Below are 17,872 nucleotides of genomic sequence, written 5' to 3' on the forward strand. Positions count from 1 at the left end.
AATTGAAAACTTACCTTTGTTGAGTTTCTTTTAAATATAGCAAAGCCTGTTCCTAGCCCATTCAACGCCACGGGAAGTTTCTCGGGACTGAAGCCTCGCAAAGCCTGTTTTCTAGCACACTCGACAGCGCCAGGAAGATTCTCGATATGCACTTTAGCTGAACTTCTCTTCTTCCAAGCAGCTAGAGAGGCTTGCCGAGCAGCAAAAATCTAAGCGTGCCTTTCCTCGAGGCTCATGGACCTAAGCATCTGTATGTGCTCATCGAGTTTACACTGAAGCTCCTCCCTAAAGGAAAGCAAGCTCATATGGTTAAGGCAAGCAACAAGCCAGAGGCTAAAAGGCAATGTACAGTAAAAGGTTATGCTATGCAGAATGAAAAAATTAAAAATAGCATTGAGCTAGTATCTCAAACAAAACAAAAATACTGCAAATGAACAGCAACGCTACATGGTATAGTAGCACTTGATTAATAAATTAGATTGTCAGCAGTTTAATTCCGAATACTTAGATTTCCTAGTGCTACACCACTCTATTGACACACGGTTATGCAGTTTTTTGTTCCAAATTCATGTATATACAGGTCGAAATTTAGTGCTGACGTTTCTTGCTATAATTTATTTAAGACTTAGCAAATTACAAACAACAAAATACAGCACAAGAATAAAAGAAAATAACATACGTGTCAGAATCTGATTCATCTTTGGGCTTCTCCTCCTCAATTTCTAGGCCAGACTCAGACTCAGACTCGCTGCTGGTAGATTCATAGACACATTCCTTGGAGCTACTGCAACAAATATCCACATGATCAGTTATTAATCTAAAGCTACCATTTATCTGATGCAAATAATCTTTCTTCAACTATTTTTACAAAGTCAATGATGATCAACCAACAATGTGTATACCTTTCAGCTGAGTCAAATGCAGGAAATGATTGATCCAGCATCAGTGCTTCAAACTCCCTGCTGCTCTCCTCTACGGCATACTCCTCAACCCTGAAGAAGCAAGCACGACAATATGCTCAGTAGTCAGTGAGTATATTATGCATGATAGGTATTGTAAGAACTAAGCAGGCATTCAATTTTGTCTACGAGAAGGGCGAAGTCTAATGTGAATGATAGTGAACACGCTGCGAACTGATGATGCGATGCAGATAGGCACACTTACGGTAGCTTGTCATGAGAAGGTCTCCTGGATCGCCTGGGGCGGTCTGCGTAGAGAACACTCTGGCGAACACGAGCTCCTGCAGGTGCAGATTCGAGTGACCTGCAAATGTTGAAAGATCTGAAGTTAGGTTGTACTAACAGCATTGTCTTTCCCAATGCTTATGCCGAGCATTTTTGTTGGGTTTCCGGGTCACTAGAAAGAAATGAAAGATCCAGGAACAGAGCATGACCAGGCATACATATACGTATTTGCTAATGTGTCATTGTTATTGCCGAGCACCCATCATTTATAAGAAAAACCAAAGAGTACATCATAACTGTGATCTGAGTCAAGTGTAGGAATGAAGTGATCAATTATGGTTGACTCGAGAGTTATATATAGTACTGAAACTTTGTGGAGTAATTTAATTTTTTTGGCCTTTTCTCCTTTCTGAACATGCAAATTTATTGTGACACGCTGGTCTATGACTTAATAGGATTGATAGAATACTCATATCAACAAGGTATACCTTTTTTTGACCGACGCGGAAGTTTCTCCCAGGAGCGCATGAGTGAGGACAAAGTACGCTGGAAAGACATGTGTTGGTCTCTGGGGCCAGTCTTAAGCCTAGAGAGCTGTCAGGAGTGACGCTGGGGCGTTACATGGGTCGCTGATTTAGTACAACTATTACAGACCGGAGAGATTACATATTATCTGGTTCACACTCATATTCTCTCTCTCGTATGTTTGCTTGATTTTCTTTTTACGCGATTGACCGATGCCCAAACGAGACGGTAGAACCGTACAAGCAAGGATACACATGCGCGCCGTCGAAATTAAAGAAGAAACGACAAGACAAGAGTAGATGGTGTTCAATTAATTAGTAACTTAATTACCTTGGTGATTTCTTGAGATTGGAGGCGGCATGGGCATGGCTGCTTCTGCTCGTCGAAGAAGAAAAAGAAGAGGAAGTTGGTAGTGTTTGGTCCTTGGCACGACGACGCTGCGTCCCATGGATGGGATCGATCAATCACCCGGCGGTTAATAATAATCTAATTAATTAGCGGTTGATCGAATTAATCGGCGTGGGCATTGATGTCGGCTGCTACTACGAGGAACTACGTCTTCTTCTAAGAGGAAGTCGGTGGCTACGACGAGGAAGTCGGCGCAGATTCGACCTGGACGCGGGGTTCCGATTTGCAACGGAAACCGATCGATCCGATTTCAAAGCAAACAGGGTTTTGGGCTCGGCCCGAGCCGAGTCAGCCAGCCTGCTTGTCCCTTCGGGCCCAGCCCAGGCTCCACTCGGGCCGGCTCAGCGAGCTGATCTGTGGCTCGGGCCGAATAAATCGAGCAGGCCGTGCCCTCCAAGGTCCTGGCCGGTATCCATGCTCCCTGCTCCAGCGTGAGGTCGGTGGATTCCCTTGCTCCTACCTGGGTTTGCCATTGGGCATTCGGAAGGCCACGGCCAACCAACTGAGCTCCGTGGTGGACAAGGTAGCTTCGTGGAAAGCGCCTCTACTCTCTAAAGGGGGTCGCTTGGTGCTTGTGAAGTCCACTCTGACTTCCTTGCCAGTCTACTCAATGATGTCGTTTGACCTTCCGGCGAAGACCTTGAAAAGGATTGAGAAATTTTGTCACGGCTTCTTGTGGAGAGGCCGCAAGGAGGTGCATTGGGGTCATTGCCTTGTGGTGTGCGATAAAGCCTGTTCGCCAAAGGCATTGGGAGGACTCGGCATTCCTAACCTTGGCCTCCTCAACACGGTGCTCAGGGCTCGCTGGCTGTGGCTTGCAAAGGTGGATGATTCCAAACCATGGATGGATTTTGCGATCCAGACGAAGGCCAACGTTACAGAAATCTTCGAGGCTGCGACGTCCTCTAGGATTGGCGACGGACGGGGCACCCTCTTCTGGACGGATCGCTGGCTTGACGGTTACAGGATCCGGGATCGTTTCCCCTGCCTGGTGGCTGCTGTCCGACCATGGATGGCCAAGACGCGGACGATCCGCGAGGGTTTGCATGGTGACTGGCTTTTGGACGTGGGGCCTAATCTTGGGGATGTTGCCATCGGCAAGTTTTTTGCTCTCTGGACCAGGCTCCATGGCTTCCAACTTGATGAGGGTAGGGAAGACTCACTGGTGTGGAACTAGTCGTCAAGTGGCGCTTACTCGGCCGGCTCTGCGTATCGGAACCTGTTTGCCGGCCACATCGCTAACTCGTTGGCGGCTCAAGTTTGGAGGACTAGGGTGCCGGGCAAGCGCAAGTTCTTTGCTTGGTTGGCGGCGAAGGACAGGTGTTGGACGGTGGATCGTTTGCCGAGGCGGGGGCTCCCTCACCCCCCTCACTGCCCGTTGTGCGCTCAAGAGCCGGAGACCCTCTCTCATCTCTTATTGGGGTGTGTGGTGGCTCGGCAGGTCTGGGAGTGCGTCTTTCTGGCTTGGAACTGTTAGGCTGGAGGCCGGCCGCTGATGCTGATTTACGTTCATGGTGGGCGCGCATCAATGGCCCGAGAGGGGTGATCAAGAGCTACCGGACGGCGATCACCCTGGTGATGTGGAGCATTTGATGCCATAGGAATGATGTGGTCTTCAATGGTCAATCGCCATTGGTTCGGAGATTGCTCCTTTGTATCCGCGATGAGACTTCTCGCTGGGAGAGCGCCGGGCTCCTGGGGAGTGGTCCGTCGTTTGTGGCCGCTTTTGTTAGGTTCGTTGCATAGGAAACAAAAAAAATTCCTACGAGAAGTGCGGAAGAAAACCCAAGAATATATATACTAGATGTATGTAACGAGAGGGATCATGAACACCATACCCTCGTAGACCGCTAAGCGTTACGATCACGAAATCGTTGTTGGTGTAGTGGAACTTTCAATGAGATCAATCTCAGTGCCGAACGGACAGCACCTCCTTGGTATCCACACGTTCAGCTTCACGTTGTCTCCTCCTTCCTCGATCCAGCAAGCGAGAGGGAGAGGTAGACGAGATCCCGGCAGCACGACGGCGTGGTGACTATGGTGAATATTCTCACGGGCAGGGCTACGCCGTGCGCGTGAGAAGATGAGGAGAGGAGGGCTCAGGGGAGAGAGATCCAACTGAAAGCTTGGGGTGTCTCTCTCCCTTGCCCCCCCTTCTATTTATATAGGGGTAGAGGAGGCGTGGCCGGCCAGGACTATCCCGTGGCCAGGACTCTCCGGCGGCCAGGACTCTCATGCGGCCAGGACTCTCCCGCGGCCAGGACTCTCCTCCTGGCCGCATGGGCCCTGTGGGCTAGCCCCTCGGCCCATTAAGGCCAGGGTGCTCCCTCACAGGCCCATTTAGCCCAGGGATAGGTGGGCCTCCAGGTGGAACCCTCCAGATCCCTCCGGAACCTTTTAGAAGCTTCCCGGTCAAAACCGGGAAATATTCCAAACTTTCCAGAACCCTGAAAACAACTTTCCATATATAAATCTTTATCTCCGGAACATTCCGGAGCTCCTCGTTGCGTCTAGGATCCCATCCAAGACTCCGAATCATAATTTGATATCATCATCATTTATCTCATCTAACCCAAGCAACATGAAACGTTAAGTGTGTGACCCTACGGGTTCGAGAACATGTGGACATGATCAAATATCAATAACCAATAGCGGGACCTGGATGTCCATAATAGTTCCCACATATTCCACGAAGATCTCATCGGTTGAACCACTATGTCGAGGATTCAATTAATCCAGTATCCAATTCTCTTTGTCTCGCGATATATTACTTGCCCGAGATTTGATCGTCGGTATCGCCATACCTAGTTTAATCTCGTTACCGGCAAGTTCTCTTTACTCGTTCCGTAATATAATACCCCCGCAACTAAACACATTAGTCGCATGCTTGCAAGCTCATTAGGATGTTATATTACCGAGAGGGCCCAGAGATATCTCTCCGTCACAAGGAGTGACAAATCCCAGTCTTGATCCATACAACCCAACAAGCACCTTCTGGGATACCTGAAAAACACCTTTATGATCACCCAGTTACGAGATGACGGTTGATGCCCACAAAGTATTCTTCCGGTACTAGGGAGTGGCATGATCTCATGGTCTAAAGAAATAATACTTGACATAATAAAACATAAGCAACTTAAACTTAAGTGACACGATCAAAAGCTATGTTTAGGTTTGGGTCTGTCCATCACATCATTCTCCTAATGATATGATCTCGTTATTAAATGACAACACATGTCTATGGTTAGGAAACCTTAACCATTTTTAATCAACGAGCTAATCTAGTAGAGGCGTATTAGGGACACGGTATTTGTTTATTTATCCACACATGTATTTGAGTTTCCAATCAATACAATTATAGCATGGGCAATAAACATTTATTAAGAACAATGAAATATGATAATAACAAATTTATTATTGCCTCTAGGGCATATTTCCAACAGCTTTGACGAGTAGGTTGCTAGTCGTCACTTAGTCTTTTTAGCGTTTTTGGCCACTAAGTGGTGTTGTAACTGCTAACGGTGTTGTAACTGGCCTCTGGCCTTCTCCTTCTTATATTGATGATGCACCCGCTGAGTTGCATTTTTGAAGAAAAAAAGATGAAGAAGAAGAACTCGGACGACGACCGGTCATTGACACCCTATTTTGCTCAAGTTAGAGAATTCCATGGAAGAAAAATTTATACCTGTTTCAAACTATCTCCAAATGATGATGGTATGTGCCTTCTTTCCTTCTATCGTTCAGGTCAAAGTACTTGATTGTGCTAGGTTTTATTTGCTACAACATATTATGGTTTTGAGATAGTGTACCTTTGTTCAGGTCACTGCTACGCATGCACGAACCAAGGAGTGCATGCGCTCAAGCACCCTATCGTACCAATCATGTACGTGGGTGGTGGTGCCTTCACATCATGCCCCTTCACTTATTTTAGTGATGACTCTGATCTCGAGTGATGCCGGTGCTTTGGTCGATAATCCGGTCTTAATGTTGTTCTATTTATGGTTAGGTTTTCTTATGTGCCTGTAGTGCAGAATCATCATTCTTATGGTGGACATGTAAAACGTGCATAATACAATCACCTTTGCATTAATTATGCCACTTGTAATGAACAGTGTTAATGGATGTCGATCATGCTTCAATGTATATATGATTATACTCAAAGGAGTCTGCTCATTGAAATGCCATAAAGCGCGAACCAACATCATAAGAACGAGGAAGAAAAAGATATCGTGATGCGAGTCGGAGGGACAAGGCGTAGAAACACAAGAAAGCAAAATAGCACAAGATCACAACACAAGAACAACCTCCTAAGCAGGATTAATGGTCTTTTCCCTCTTGCAGTAGTCTTGTGTTGTCCAGGGAAATACATGTCCGGACAAAAAGCTCAGAAACCATATACTGTACTCCCGTACAGTGGCGCACACGGTTAATTATACGATGCTCCATGCCTCCAAGAACATTATTCCTTCTCAACCCAAGACCCGCTGTAGACCTTGTTAGGGAGTCTTAAACTCCATATTTAGTCCAGTGGCGATCAGAATTTGATACAGGTGGACTCCTTTGTATGTCACTTTGGGCATCTTGTTCCACATTCCACAAAAAGACTGGATTATTCAACTCGCTAACTTCCACAGTGGTGATCAGAATACTGCCGTCCGTCCCTTGTTGCAGACTTGCAGTTGGTCTATTGAAGCCCAAGACCTTAAGGTGCAGCAAATACAGAACTAATTAAAAAATGCAATTGCTCAAAAGAGAATACAGTTGCAGCAAACAAAAAAACTAAAAAGGCAAAAACAAAACATAAAACTAGAAAATAACAAATTCAAAAAGTTGCCGAAACTTTGCAAAGCTGATTGAACTCCCGTGTTTTAGCAATTCTTTTTTTCCTTATTAACGATAAGTTGCCTCCTAAGGCTGGTCATAGTGGGGAGTAACATAAACTAGTAACATGCTTTATAGACTCATTGTATGTTGGGAAGTGTGATGTGATGGTAACATATGTAGATACCTCAACCCTCTCTCTCCTCATTAATAACATGAGATATCACCCAAATTACTTAGGTGGCATTTTAGTAAGCAAAGTTTTTTTTTTCGTCTCAACACTTTTAACTTTGCCTAGATGGGGCGCGCGTGCGGCGTGCCTCTATCCTAGCGCAGCGAGGCAGAGCATTTATGGCCTGCTCGAATTTGGGCCTCGCTAAAACAGAGAGAATGGCACCTTGGTGGGCTAGTTCTGGGCTGGACCCCGGGCCGAATGTCAAACCTGGAGTAGATTACAGGTAAGATAATTTTGGACCCCGATCAAAAAATAAATAAATTCTCAGGACCCGGGCCGTGGGCCCTGGTTACCTTATCTCTGGCCATCATGCTTGTCCATGCTGCAAGTGCAAGCAACTGTTCCAGATGCCTTACCCAAGGCTGCAAGCCATCCAAGCACCAAACCATAAGCAACCGGATCCTTCCTGACCTGAGAGAAGAAGCATGATGCAGCCTCCAGAAAAGGAATTAAAAAATAGTTAGCATCCAGAAAAAGGAAGAAAAAAGTTAGCCTCCAGAAATATAAGCTATATGATTCATCACACTTTATGATGCAATGCAGGGAAAGTCCTTGACAAAATTTCTAAAGTTGCATGCACAGGCTCAGCTGTGCCGACCACATTGCCTCTTCACAACTAATCACCACGGTTCTGGAGAGTTCCAACAACTTCCAAGGCAGATGCCTTTTTGGACAAATTAAGAAAGGATTTAGTAGATCATGACCAGATGATGCAGGTTTTTTTTTGTTTTTAATCCTGATCCCTGATCCAGTTGTTGCATGGATCCCAAGGGCACATGCTGCAGATGTGGCCAGACAGTTTGATAATCTACTACATGCATACCACAGTTTACTACTCCGTACGTAGTAAATCTTGGTGGGGACAGCTAAATCAAACAGGCTGGCAACTGAAAGTGTGGAGTGTGCAGGAACATGCAGTTTTACTGAACAACAGTCAACAGATCACCACATTCCAAGTGAAAAAACAAATAATCAGGAAAATGGTTTTCTTTTTGAATTGTTCCTGGTGCACAATACTACAAAGTGTATAAAGTGCAGGCAGGTTTGTTTGGCTTTGACTCCAAGGCTGGAGCTACACACACCAGCCCAGACACTGTGACACACACAGGAACAGATGAAATTAATTCAGACTCCGGGCTGATCAAAACCTAGTGCAGCAGCCATGCATCCAGGGGTCCCTGTGCTTCTTGCTGCTCAGTCAGCCACACCACATGGGAGGATTCATACCTGTTGCAAGCGTGTCCCTTGTGTGTCTCTCCCTCCAATTAATCCTCCTTTTTTATTTTCACCACCTAGTATGTTCTTTTCACCCTCACAGTACAGTAGCAGTAACAGCAAGTAGCACCCTGTAATTATTGCAACTTGATTAAATGTGGTACAGTTTGGGACGGTGATGGTACAACTACTGTTATTCTGTTTCAAGTACAACTGTGGAAGAAGATAATGTTGGAGTAGCCTCTCAAGACAGTATCCAAAGCATCACATCCACTTAGTAATTTCTTGCTAGCATTAATTAATATGTGATCATCTAAAGCATCACAAGGAAGCACATGATGTTTCAGAGATTTTTCAGAGAACCTGACTTAACAAGAAATAACGTTTTTAGCTTAAAATCTGTACATAATTACGTATCTAGTGTCTTAAGAGATTCTAGATTAAAATAGTAAGAGAATTCATCCAACTAATAGTGCCTACTTGCCTTATGGAATTCACTATTTTGAACTAACTAATAAATAATTTTATGCACTTGGTATCCAATGCAATGGGGAAGTTAGAATGATAAGATCAGTTGAAACCTTGGCATCACCTTCAATTTATACTTATCAATTAGTTGAACATAGTTTGGTCTATTTAGGTCAGTTGAAACTTGAAACCTTGGCCTTATTAGGTTAGGAGCAGGCACAACCTTCATATTATATTATATAGGTATCCACTAGGACGCAAACCACAACCTAACTTTTACACAGGTGATGCAATCTAAATCTTTATCATTTTTTAATTAGTAGCAAGCACATTGTAAGGTGGGCAACAGCAGTTAAGCTAGCTAAACGTGGCAGCGATGCAAATTAAAAATATTTAATTGAAGATTCCTATTAAAAGATGAATGTTTTCAAGGGTATCTTTCAGAAGAGACGAGGAGAAGAATACAAGATGGATAAGAGAGCTGTACCTCGGGATGTTATTACAAGAATCCAAGAAGCCATGAATAAGATTTTATATCCGACTCTGGATAAGTGCTCTGCAATGCACGACATGACTTGCTACCAAATACCCAGGGATTTATCATATACCCATGCAATGGTGATCTAAGTTTGTGATTGCAGGAGAAGTTTGATTATGGTACCATTTTATTTTGGATTCTCCTAGATATGTGTTTTTTTTTTGCGATGGAGATAGGCGATTGGAGTTGAAGTGGTATTTACCAACCCTAACCACTAGCATAAGCATTGACTTGACAAGATGACGTCCGGAACTCCCGACCATTGGAGCTTTTCTTGAATGAGAGAACTTTGAGGAGGAAGATTCTCTCATCAGTCTTATCATGCAAGCTGTGCTTCATTATGCCTTAGAAGTTAGATAAAAAGCTTATCAAATGTCATCTGATGTTGATGATGTTGTTGCTAGTACTAACGTAAGACAAGAGTCCATCTGGAACATAGGAATTTTATTGAAAGGATCACCATTCACCAGTGTAATTCTGAAAAATTATCTCACTCCAGACAAGCTAAAGTAAACCTGACCATTGTTTATTCATCTGTCAGTGGGCCATGTTCTTATAGACTTTCAGTTGCGATTTTGGGAGGAAGAACTCTGCAAAGTGCGGCCCGATTTTCATGGGTAAAGAAAAAAAGCTCTTCTCCCCTGTTTGCTAGTACTCCTACAATTTACTGAACTTTGGATCTCTTTGCAGTTCTGAGGGGTGTTTTCTGCAGTCAAATCCATGGGACCATCTACTCCTACTCGTACTATAATTTGCCAACGGAGTACACAAAACTAGATAATTCTTTATCTAGAGAGCCCATCAGGATTTTCTGTGGCACTTCAACGTGCTAAATGTATAGTTCAATGTTGTGGTGCGGAGTAAGGCAGCTTTTTTGTCCAAAATAATACTCCGTAATTCCCCAAAATAAGAGGTGAAATGCCTAGTCTCGGTACCATAAAACATAAGTTTGTTTATCAAAAAATGAAACATAAGGTGTGGAATGCAAACCTCATAATTCTAAAATAAGGGTGCCACAACAGTCAACAGCTATCCTCTCCTCTTCAGCTCTTCGCTCCTGGGTCTTAGCCAGTAACTCAAAGTTTTCTGCCATTACTTTTGCATCTGTTAAAAATAACTGGAGTAGTATATTTAAACAACCTCCAGCAAATCCATTACTGCTGTCAGAATCCAAATCTAACAGCAAAAGCAGCTCCATAAAAACGGAGCTACCAACACTTAAAATCCCAGCAGACAGCACAGCAAATGACCTCAAAAGCTGGCAGCACAAACGATCCGGCCACCACCTCCCCACCATTCGTTTTCCAACGAGTAGTGTGGGGGCTGTTCGATCCCACCATTGCCTGCCCTGGATTTTCTAAATCCAGGCCCCTCCACACCACCTAACTGTCCCCCTTACCTGGACTAGCCATGCATCAGTTTCAGACTTGCAGTACCATATATTTCTAATGCCATAGTAGTGCCCACATGCTTTCTTTCTGTCTCACCTTCCCTCCCCCTCTCTCTAGTCTCTCTCTTGGATCCAAGAACAAGCTTTGCATCTTGCACAACTGTTGATTGATGGATTTCTTCCTTCGATATAAATCACTTTGATCTCCCTTGGGTGATCTTGGAAAAAAAACCTTTTTGAGGCAATCTTCCTTTCCAGTGTATTGTGGAGCACTTTCTGGTGTATAGCCTAGCTTGCTTGTGTGCTGTTCTTGAGTGGAATAAAGGTAGAGCATGCATGTGGCTTTGGATAGGTAGGATGTGGTGCATGCAGCTTTGAGCTTTGGTGATTACTGCTAGCTATCCCCTACTTTCGGCATCAAGATTCAAGAAAGATCAGCGCCAAAAGTCCTGTCCTGTAATTATTAGGAGCTGCATTGTAGTGGGAGGGAGATTCTATCCTTGGCTGGCTGTCTCTTCCTTCCTCATAGCTGTCCTTACTTTGGCACTGGATCAAAGATCAACAATCCTGTTTCCCAATAGAAAAACGGAACCAGGGACAAGCTCAAGACTCAGGAGGCAGCAGTTTTCCTCAAGGTACTAAGTAAAATTTTGTTGTATGATCTTTCTTGTGTTCTTTTTTTCTGTCCATGGGGAACCAACATGTTTTCCTCTCTTGTTCTTCAGAATCTGTTTGGGACAAGAGATTAAGGCCAAAAGGAGCTCTAGATACAACAATCATAAGGTATTGGTTTAGTTTTGTATTGTTTCTTCAGCTTTGTAGAATCCATTTCAAGTACGCAAATTGATGTCTTCCTCCACTGCATAGGGCTAATCATTGCAAAAGTGATTGGAATATATTCCCTCTGCTCTCTCATTCCTTGCTTGCTATGAGTTGTTTCAGATTCCCTCACGCAGAGACATTCTGATATCTTGCTTCCTTTTCCAGCTTCTTCTCTGGAGATGAAGCTTCACTGAAGAAGAACAATCTCTTCGTTTCTTTGCATGGGGAAAGAGGCTCATGTAATGCTCCCTTTGGAGAAACTGAGCTTGGAGCTCCCCAATGGTGGAATCGTACTTGGTCATGACAAGGACATTTCTACAGTGCAAGGTTGGCACTAACACTACTAACTTGTTTATTCCTTTAGCGTGACGGTGCATCGCATCAGAAACGGAAATAATTCTTTCGGCTGGTGGCATTTCAGAGGAGATTTCAGCTCTGAGATCACGGCAGCGGCATCTCAACCGGAGAAGAAGAGAGGCGCTGGACAAGCTCATAGACCTGAAAGGTACTGCCTCTGATACTAGATAGCAGTTGGTATTCTCCCCTGTTAATTATTACTTCCTGAATGTCCAAGGAGCTGACTCTGACCGAAATTCAGGGAGTATCAGAGTGTTCTGCCGGGTCCGGCCGTCGATTTCAACCAGCAACTTCAAGATCAAATCACCAGTAACTGTCGAGCAAGAGAAGATCGCAGTTCAAGCAGTGGGGATCAAGAAAGACTTCAATGTTGATAGGGTGTTTGACCAGGAGTCAACCCAAGGTAGGTTGTTGCTGTTACTTCACTATCTTTTTTGACGGAATTACTTCAGTATCCTTTCACTGCTATTCTTACAGTGCAACTCATTTAAGCCTTGTTCATGATGCAGATGATGTTTTCCATGAGGTAAAGCCGATCCTCAGATCTGCACTTGACGGGCACAATGTCTGCATCCTCGCTTTTGGCCAGACTGGGACAGGGAAGACCTATACAATGGTAACTTAGTGGTGGCTGCTCTGGTCATTTTTTAGCAAATGAATAATAGATATGTATTTTATCTTGCCTTTCCTTGGAAGCTGCTTTCAGGAAGGAACTAATGGTAATCTTGGTGTCGTGCCTCGAGCGATTCAAGAACTGTTTTCTCATGCTGCTCAAGATAGTTCATCCACATATGCTTTCTCCATAAGCATGCTTGAGGTCTACATGGGAAGTCTCAGGGACTTGTTGGCACCAAGGCAGACTCTCTTCAAACCCACGGAATGCAATACAACGTGGTAAGACCCATCGATTCACCTGTAAATTATCAACACCATCAAATCTCATAGTGGAAACGTTCATGTTTTCTTTGTGTATTTCAGTAATCTCAGCATACTGGCGACCAAAAGTGGTGCAGTCGAAGTTGAGGGGCTCACCGATGTCCTGATAGCGGACCTCAAGAAAGCCAACCAGTGGTACTGCAGAGGACGGCGATCCCGATCAACATCCTGGACAAATGTCAACAATGTCTCGAGCAGATCACACTGGTGGGTTGATGAGCTGTTCCAGTCACACAGTTTCAGTTTCTGCAGTATGGTAACTTGAATAGTAGCCAATTTTATGTGCCTTAGCTGTGTCTGTGTGTAGCTTGACAAGAATTACCATAAGGAGATGTGGAGGTGCCACTGAAGAAGTCAGCAAGCTCTGGCTTGTCGATCTTGGTGGGAGCGAGCGGTTGCTGAAGACTGGTGCATCCGGTTTGACAATGGATGAGGGTAAGGCCATAAACCTCTCTCTGTCAGCCCTTGGAGATGTCATCGCTGCACTAAGGAGAAAGAGAAGTCATGTTCCTTACAGGTAAACTGACAATTCTTATTTTTCTTGACAGATAAATTCTAATCTTTCAAATTAACTCAGAAGTACTTACGTTTACCTTGTTTTTCAAACTCTGAAGAAACAGCAAGCTTACGCAGATTCTCAGTGATTCTCTTGGTAAGGAAATTTTCAGATCAATTGAAGCATAAAAGGTACCAAGGAAAAATTTAATGTGAACCTATATGTTTCTGTTGATTCGCTAAAACAGGTGATGGCTCAAAAGTTCTGATGGTAGTGCACATCAGTCCTTGTAAGGACGATGTTGGCGAGACAATCTGTTCACTGGGCTTTGCAAAAAGAGCCAGGTTAATAGAATCCAGCCGAGAGCTTTCAGAGGTAAGAGTGGGAACTGAATGAATGATTGTGGACCCCTTGATCAAAGCTCCTATTTTACATGTAAAGCTGTTCCTTTTTCTTGCTGTAGGACTTGAAGATCCTAAAGCAGAGGCGGCTCTCAGAGCTTGACAAGGAAATATGCGATGCTGAGAAAGAGCTCAAAGATCTGAATGAACAAATAAGGAGCGCCGAGAACTCACTTGCAGAGAGGAAGAAGATCTTGCCATCTGTCTGTCAGGCTCTCAGCGACGAGAAGGGGTCGCCGAGAAGCACTCTGGTGGTAGGGCGCATTGATGCTGCAGACAGTCCTCAGCCACCTGAGAAGGCGAAGAGCAGGGTGTCTCATGGCTCAGTTCCTCACTTCATGTCCCCAACTGTGTGCAGCCAGACAAGACACGGTGTAGCAAGAGATTATGTCAGTAAACCGAGGCTGACAAAATCAGTAAGCAGGTATCCTGCTGAGCTCAGTGGAAGTCAGTCATTAAGCCACTCCAGCTCCAAGAACGTAGCCAAGGCTAGGTCTGTGGCATTCTCATCCGGTGTGCCTATGTCGAAGTGCTTGCCAGTAAAATTTGATCAGATCAACATGAGCAGCAATAGCATTGATTCAACGGCAGCGTCAGTGCCTCAGCGAAGAGAAAGCTTCATTTCCAGGCCGGTTCAGAGAGTCCCACTACATCAGCACAGGAGAAGGATGTCATGCTTCACATGACTGCACTTACAAAAATACAAATTGAATAGCTCTGATTTTGACTTGTTTGGTAGTGAAATGTTTGGAAAGATGTTTGGGGTTTTACATCCGTTTGATAGTTTGTTTGCTAACTTCACAGATATGTGGTGTCTGTAATTACTGGAGGGCCTTTCCTTTGCTGTTTAGGTTTGGATTGGAAGGGCGGAAGGATGTGAGGGATATGGTAAATGCAACTGTAATTGGATTTAATTTAACTAATGTGTTTGATTGCTCTGTGGATTTGTACTTTGAAAAATGAAAACGTACAATATCACTAATTTAGTGTTCTGACATTTTTTTTCGGTGTTGCGTGCAACAACAACAAATATTCATAAACCAAAATCACGCATTTCACTGTTTAGATTTAGAAGTATAATCATGTATAACTGCATGCCGCTCCTATAGGAATCTATGATTTGGTACTTGTATCATGTCATGATCTAAAGCCTACTGTCAAGTGCATGGGAGGTCATCCCTGGAAATTCTTTTCCAGGATATTACTGTAGCGCATTTTATAGTTTTGTTAGCTGAAATATGAAGTGAAGAACATCTATAAGCAGATGAACTGAGGTACGAGCCAAATTGTGATTCCTCGACAAAAAAAAGGAAGAGGTAAGCAAGAAGCTTGAGTTTGAGAAATGTGGTTACCAAATGATCTATAATTTGGAGCTTCCAGCCCAAAGCCCAGAAGCCATCCTAACCCAGAAATGTTTTCTTCAGAAGTTTAAATCTGTTAATGGATAAATAAAACAAACCTTAGCAACATATATCTGGAAGATTGACAAAAACATTCGTGACATGCAAACTGAATCAACAGAAGTTTGTGCTCAAGCTTTAGAACTCAAATAATACATGTAGCACAATCACTTTCAGTAGCAAGATTCACGATTATTCAGATGATGCATTACCCCATTGTCCGTCAGAGTACAGAGTCTAACTGACCTTAATTTAGATACTAACGCAGTTCCTAAGTAGCTAGTACTAGTCAGTGATCAAACAATAAAAATACAGTCAATGCATGTCTGTTTTTCAATCAATTCACTCCTTGATCACTCTTCAGTAACCACTGAACACCCAAGGCAGCTGAATTTCAGGTCCCTGCACCCCACAATCAGGTTCTGAAACTCTATCCATGGAACCACAGCCAGGACACTAGTGCATTTCCTTCTAAAAGAAACAAAAAAAAGGCAGGTTTCAGTGGCCAAAGTGCCTCATGAGCACTGAGGTGTTTGTTTGAAGGACTGAACCATGAGATACCTCCTTACTTGCATTTCCTAGTTAAGATTAACTAACTGATTGGAGTAAAGGGCTTTTTAATTGACGGATTCTAGTGGCTGGCCCAGTGAGAGAATTACCAGTGTCTGTCATTAGACTTTATCTTTCCACGGTGAACTCCTTTGTTGTCTAAAATCGGCTGGATGGATTGACCTTTGGGATTGAGTCACTCGTACATTGAATCTGAGTATTTCGTATAACTCTTACTTAACAGACTTAGTGGACTGATTGATTGTTTCTTAGTTAGGATTTTCAATTACTCCATTAATGAAATTCCCCTCTGCACTAGCAGCTTTAATAAGAAGTAGTAGATGGGAGTAAGGGCTTGGCTGAATAATCTAATTAACTGAATTATGCAGAAATCTTGACCCTGAAATATTTTCTTCAGAAGTTATTCATGGAACCATAGTCAGGGCACTTCTAAGCCAAAGCCGAGAAGCCCTCTTGCGCCTGAAAATATTTTCTTCATAAGTTTAAATACAACTAACTTAGCAACCCATATCTAGAAGACTGAGAGGAACGTTCATAACATGTAAACTGATTTAACTGAGGTTTATGCTTAAGTTTAAGAATGGAAACTATACATGTGCATTAAAATTTAAATTAAGTAAAGTAACCCAAAGAAACCACTTTCAAGATTCAGGATCAGGATTATTCAGATGATACATTGTTCCTTCATCCCGACTCCCAATATTGTGGTCATATTTCTTGCTATTTCTGCATCATTCGAGATTCTAATAGAGGCTTTGAACACAGATAGGATTATTTGAAGAACATATTTGTCAGAATTGGATGAATTATCCTAGGGCCTGAATTTTGTGCTGATGGCAGAATTGAATAATCAAGCATTCAATTATTTACTGAACAGCTAAGAAGATGATTTTCGGTGTTGTCTTGAAACTTGCTACACATCAGTTGACCGCAAAATTTTCAACGGCGTTAATCTTTATCTAGAAATGCAAACCTTAGCGGTTAAGTTCCAAGATAACTACTACTACTAAGATGCAGTTTTAGAATATGCCATCAATAATAATAATAAAAAGCACCCATGTTGCTTCTCAAACAAGCTAAGCACATCAGACATAATCCAACCGAAAGAGCACAAAGTCTAACCGACCATAAACCAGAGACTACTGTAATTCCAAAGCTGCTAGTACTAGAAAGTGACCACACAAGACAAGCACTGAGGCACATTCGATGCACGTCACAGATTCACAGCTTTGCCAGTGTGTTAATCACGGCATAATGACCGCCGGGGTCGGTGGAGCCCCCGGTGCTACCCTGCAAATCCAGCACCATGTGTCTGTTCTCTAATCTTCCTCCACCCCTCAATCACCACCAGACCTACACTAACAACTAAATCGAATCCCAAACTCCTCGGTCAGGTTTTTGAAACTCCATCCATGGAATGGAACCCCACAACCAGGACACTAGTGCATTTGCTGGATTAAAAAAAGAAGCAGGCTTCAGGTGGCCAAATTGCCTCGTGCGCACGAGGTGTTTGCTTGACGGACTGAACCATGGGATGGGATCTAATCTAATTAACTGAAGCGTGATGCGTGCGTCGTACCTCTCGGGGGCGGTGGATGGGGGCTTCGGAATGAGATTCAGATGAGATGATTCCAGGCTACGGGAAGCTTCCGCGCCCGCGCAGAATCAGATTCAATCGAACCGAAGCCGGAATCAATAATCAATCAATGAAGGTCGATCGATTCGCTATTCGCCTCGAGGCGAACCAGCCGCGAGAATCGCGAGCACTATCCGGCGATCGCCGCCGGCCAGGGCACGCCGAGCAGACGGGCCCTACCCAACCAGAAGAACCAGGAGAGTCATCCGAGGTGGCCGCCCCCATCACGTAATCCACCGACCAGTGGGTCCCACCCTAACGGACAGCTGACCCAGCTGGATCCCACCAGCCAGTGTCCCCCCGTGCCGCAGCGAGCCACGTGTCCTGGCCCCAGACGAGGCGGGCCAGCCGCACTAGGATCCCCACCCACAGGGTAACTTCAAATCAAATCAAATGTTATTGTATTTTATTGAATTCAAAAGGCAAAAAAAAAGGCAAAATTAAGAAGAATAATTAATTTTGACGTAATT

General features: G+C 43.9%; 1 protein-coding gene and 1 long non-coding RNA gene across 3 annotated transcripts; one reads left to right on the forward strand and one right to left on the reverse strand.

Moving 5' to 3' along the window:
- Positions 1-6,235: 6,235 nt before the first annotated feature.
- LOC104584462 lies at positions 6,236-10,679 on the reverse strand. The gene is made up of 5 exons (XR_001408026.2): positions 10,385-10,679; positions 8,401-8,519; positions 7,467-7,608; positions 7,336-7,380; positions 6,236-6,818 (listed from the first exon to the last, which is right to left on the reverse strand). It is a non-coding gene; the product is annotated as an uncharacterized LOC104584462 (long non-coding RNA).
- A 163-nt stretch (positions 10,680-10,842) lies between these two features.
- Positions 10,843-14,736, forward strand: LOC100826160 (kinesin-like protein KIN-14O). Of its 2 annotated transcripts, none has more exons than XM_010239173.3 (12): positions 10,843-11,419; positions 11,510-11,567; positions 11,772-11,933; positions 12,028-12,111; positions 12,205-12,366; positions 12,473-12,579; positions 12,670-12,854; positions 12,942-13,106; positions 13,207-13,416; positions 13,514-13,551; positions 13,643-13,770; positions 13,859-14,736. In XM_010239173.3, the coding sequence occupies exons 3-12, from the start codon at positions 11,828-11,830 to the stop codon at positions 14,480-14,482; spliced, it is 1,809 nt and encodes a 602-aa protein (XP_010237475.1). In that variant the 5' UTR covers positions 10,843-11,419; positions 11,510-11,567; positions 11,772-11,827; the 3' UTR covers positions 14,483-14,736. The 2 variants fall into 2 exon arrangements, with proteins under 2 accessions (XP_010237475.1, XP_010237474.1); XM_010239172.3 differs by having other exon boundaries at positions 10,846-11,419; positions 12,670-12,857; positions 13,859-14,734.
- Positions 14,737-17,872: the final 3,136 nt, after the last annotated feature.

The sequence above is a fragment of the Brachypodium distachyon genome, chromosome 4 (genome assembly GCF_000005505.3).
Source record: "Brachypodium distachyon strain Bd21 chromosome 4, Brachypodium_distachyon_v3.0, whole genome shotgun sequence".
NCBI classification, from domain to species: Eukaryota; Viridiplantae; Streptophyta; class Magnoliopsida; order Poales; family Poaceae; genus Brachypodium; species Brachypodium distachyon.

What these genes read in the sequence shown, in the direction of transcription:
- LOC100826160 (XM_010239172.3), top strand. Translation starts at nt 11,828, where the DNA reads ATGGGGAAAGAGGCTCATGTAATGCTCCCTTTGGAGAAACTGAGCTTG. An exon ending in CAGGGAAGACCTATACAATG is followed by an intron (nt 12,580 to 12,669) that starts GTAACTTAGTGG and finishes AGCTGCTTTCAG; the next exon opens with GAAGGAACTAATGGTAATCT. An exon ending in GTCTCGAGCAGATCACACTG is followed by an intron (nt 13,107 to 13,206) that starts GTGGGTTGATGA and finishes GTCTGTGTGTAG; the next exon opens with CTTGACAAGAATTACCATAA.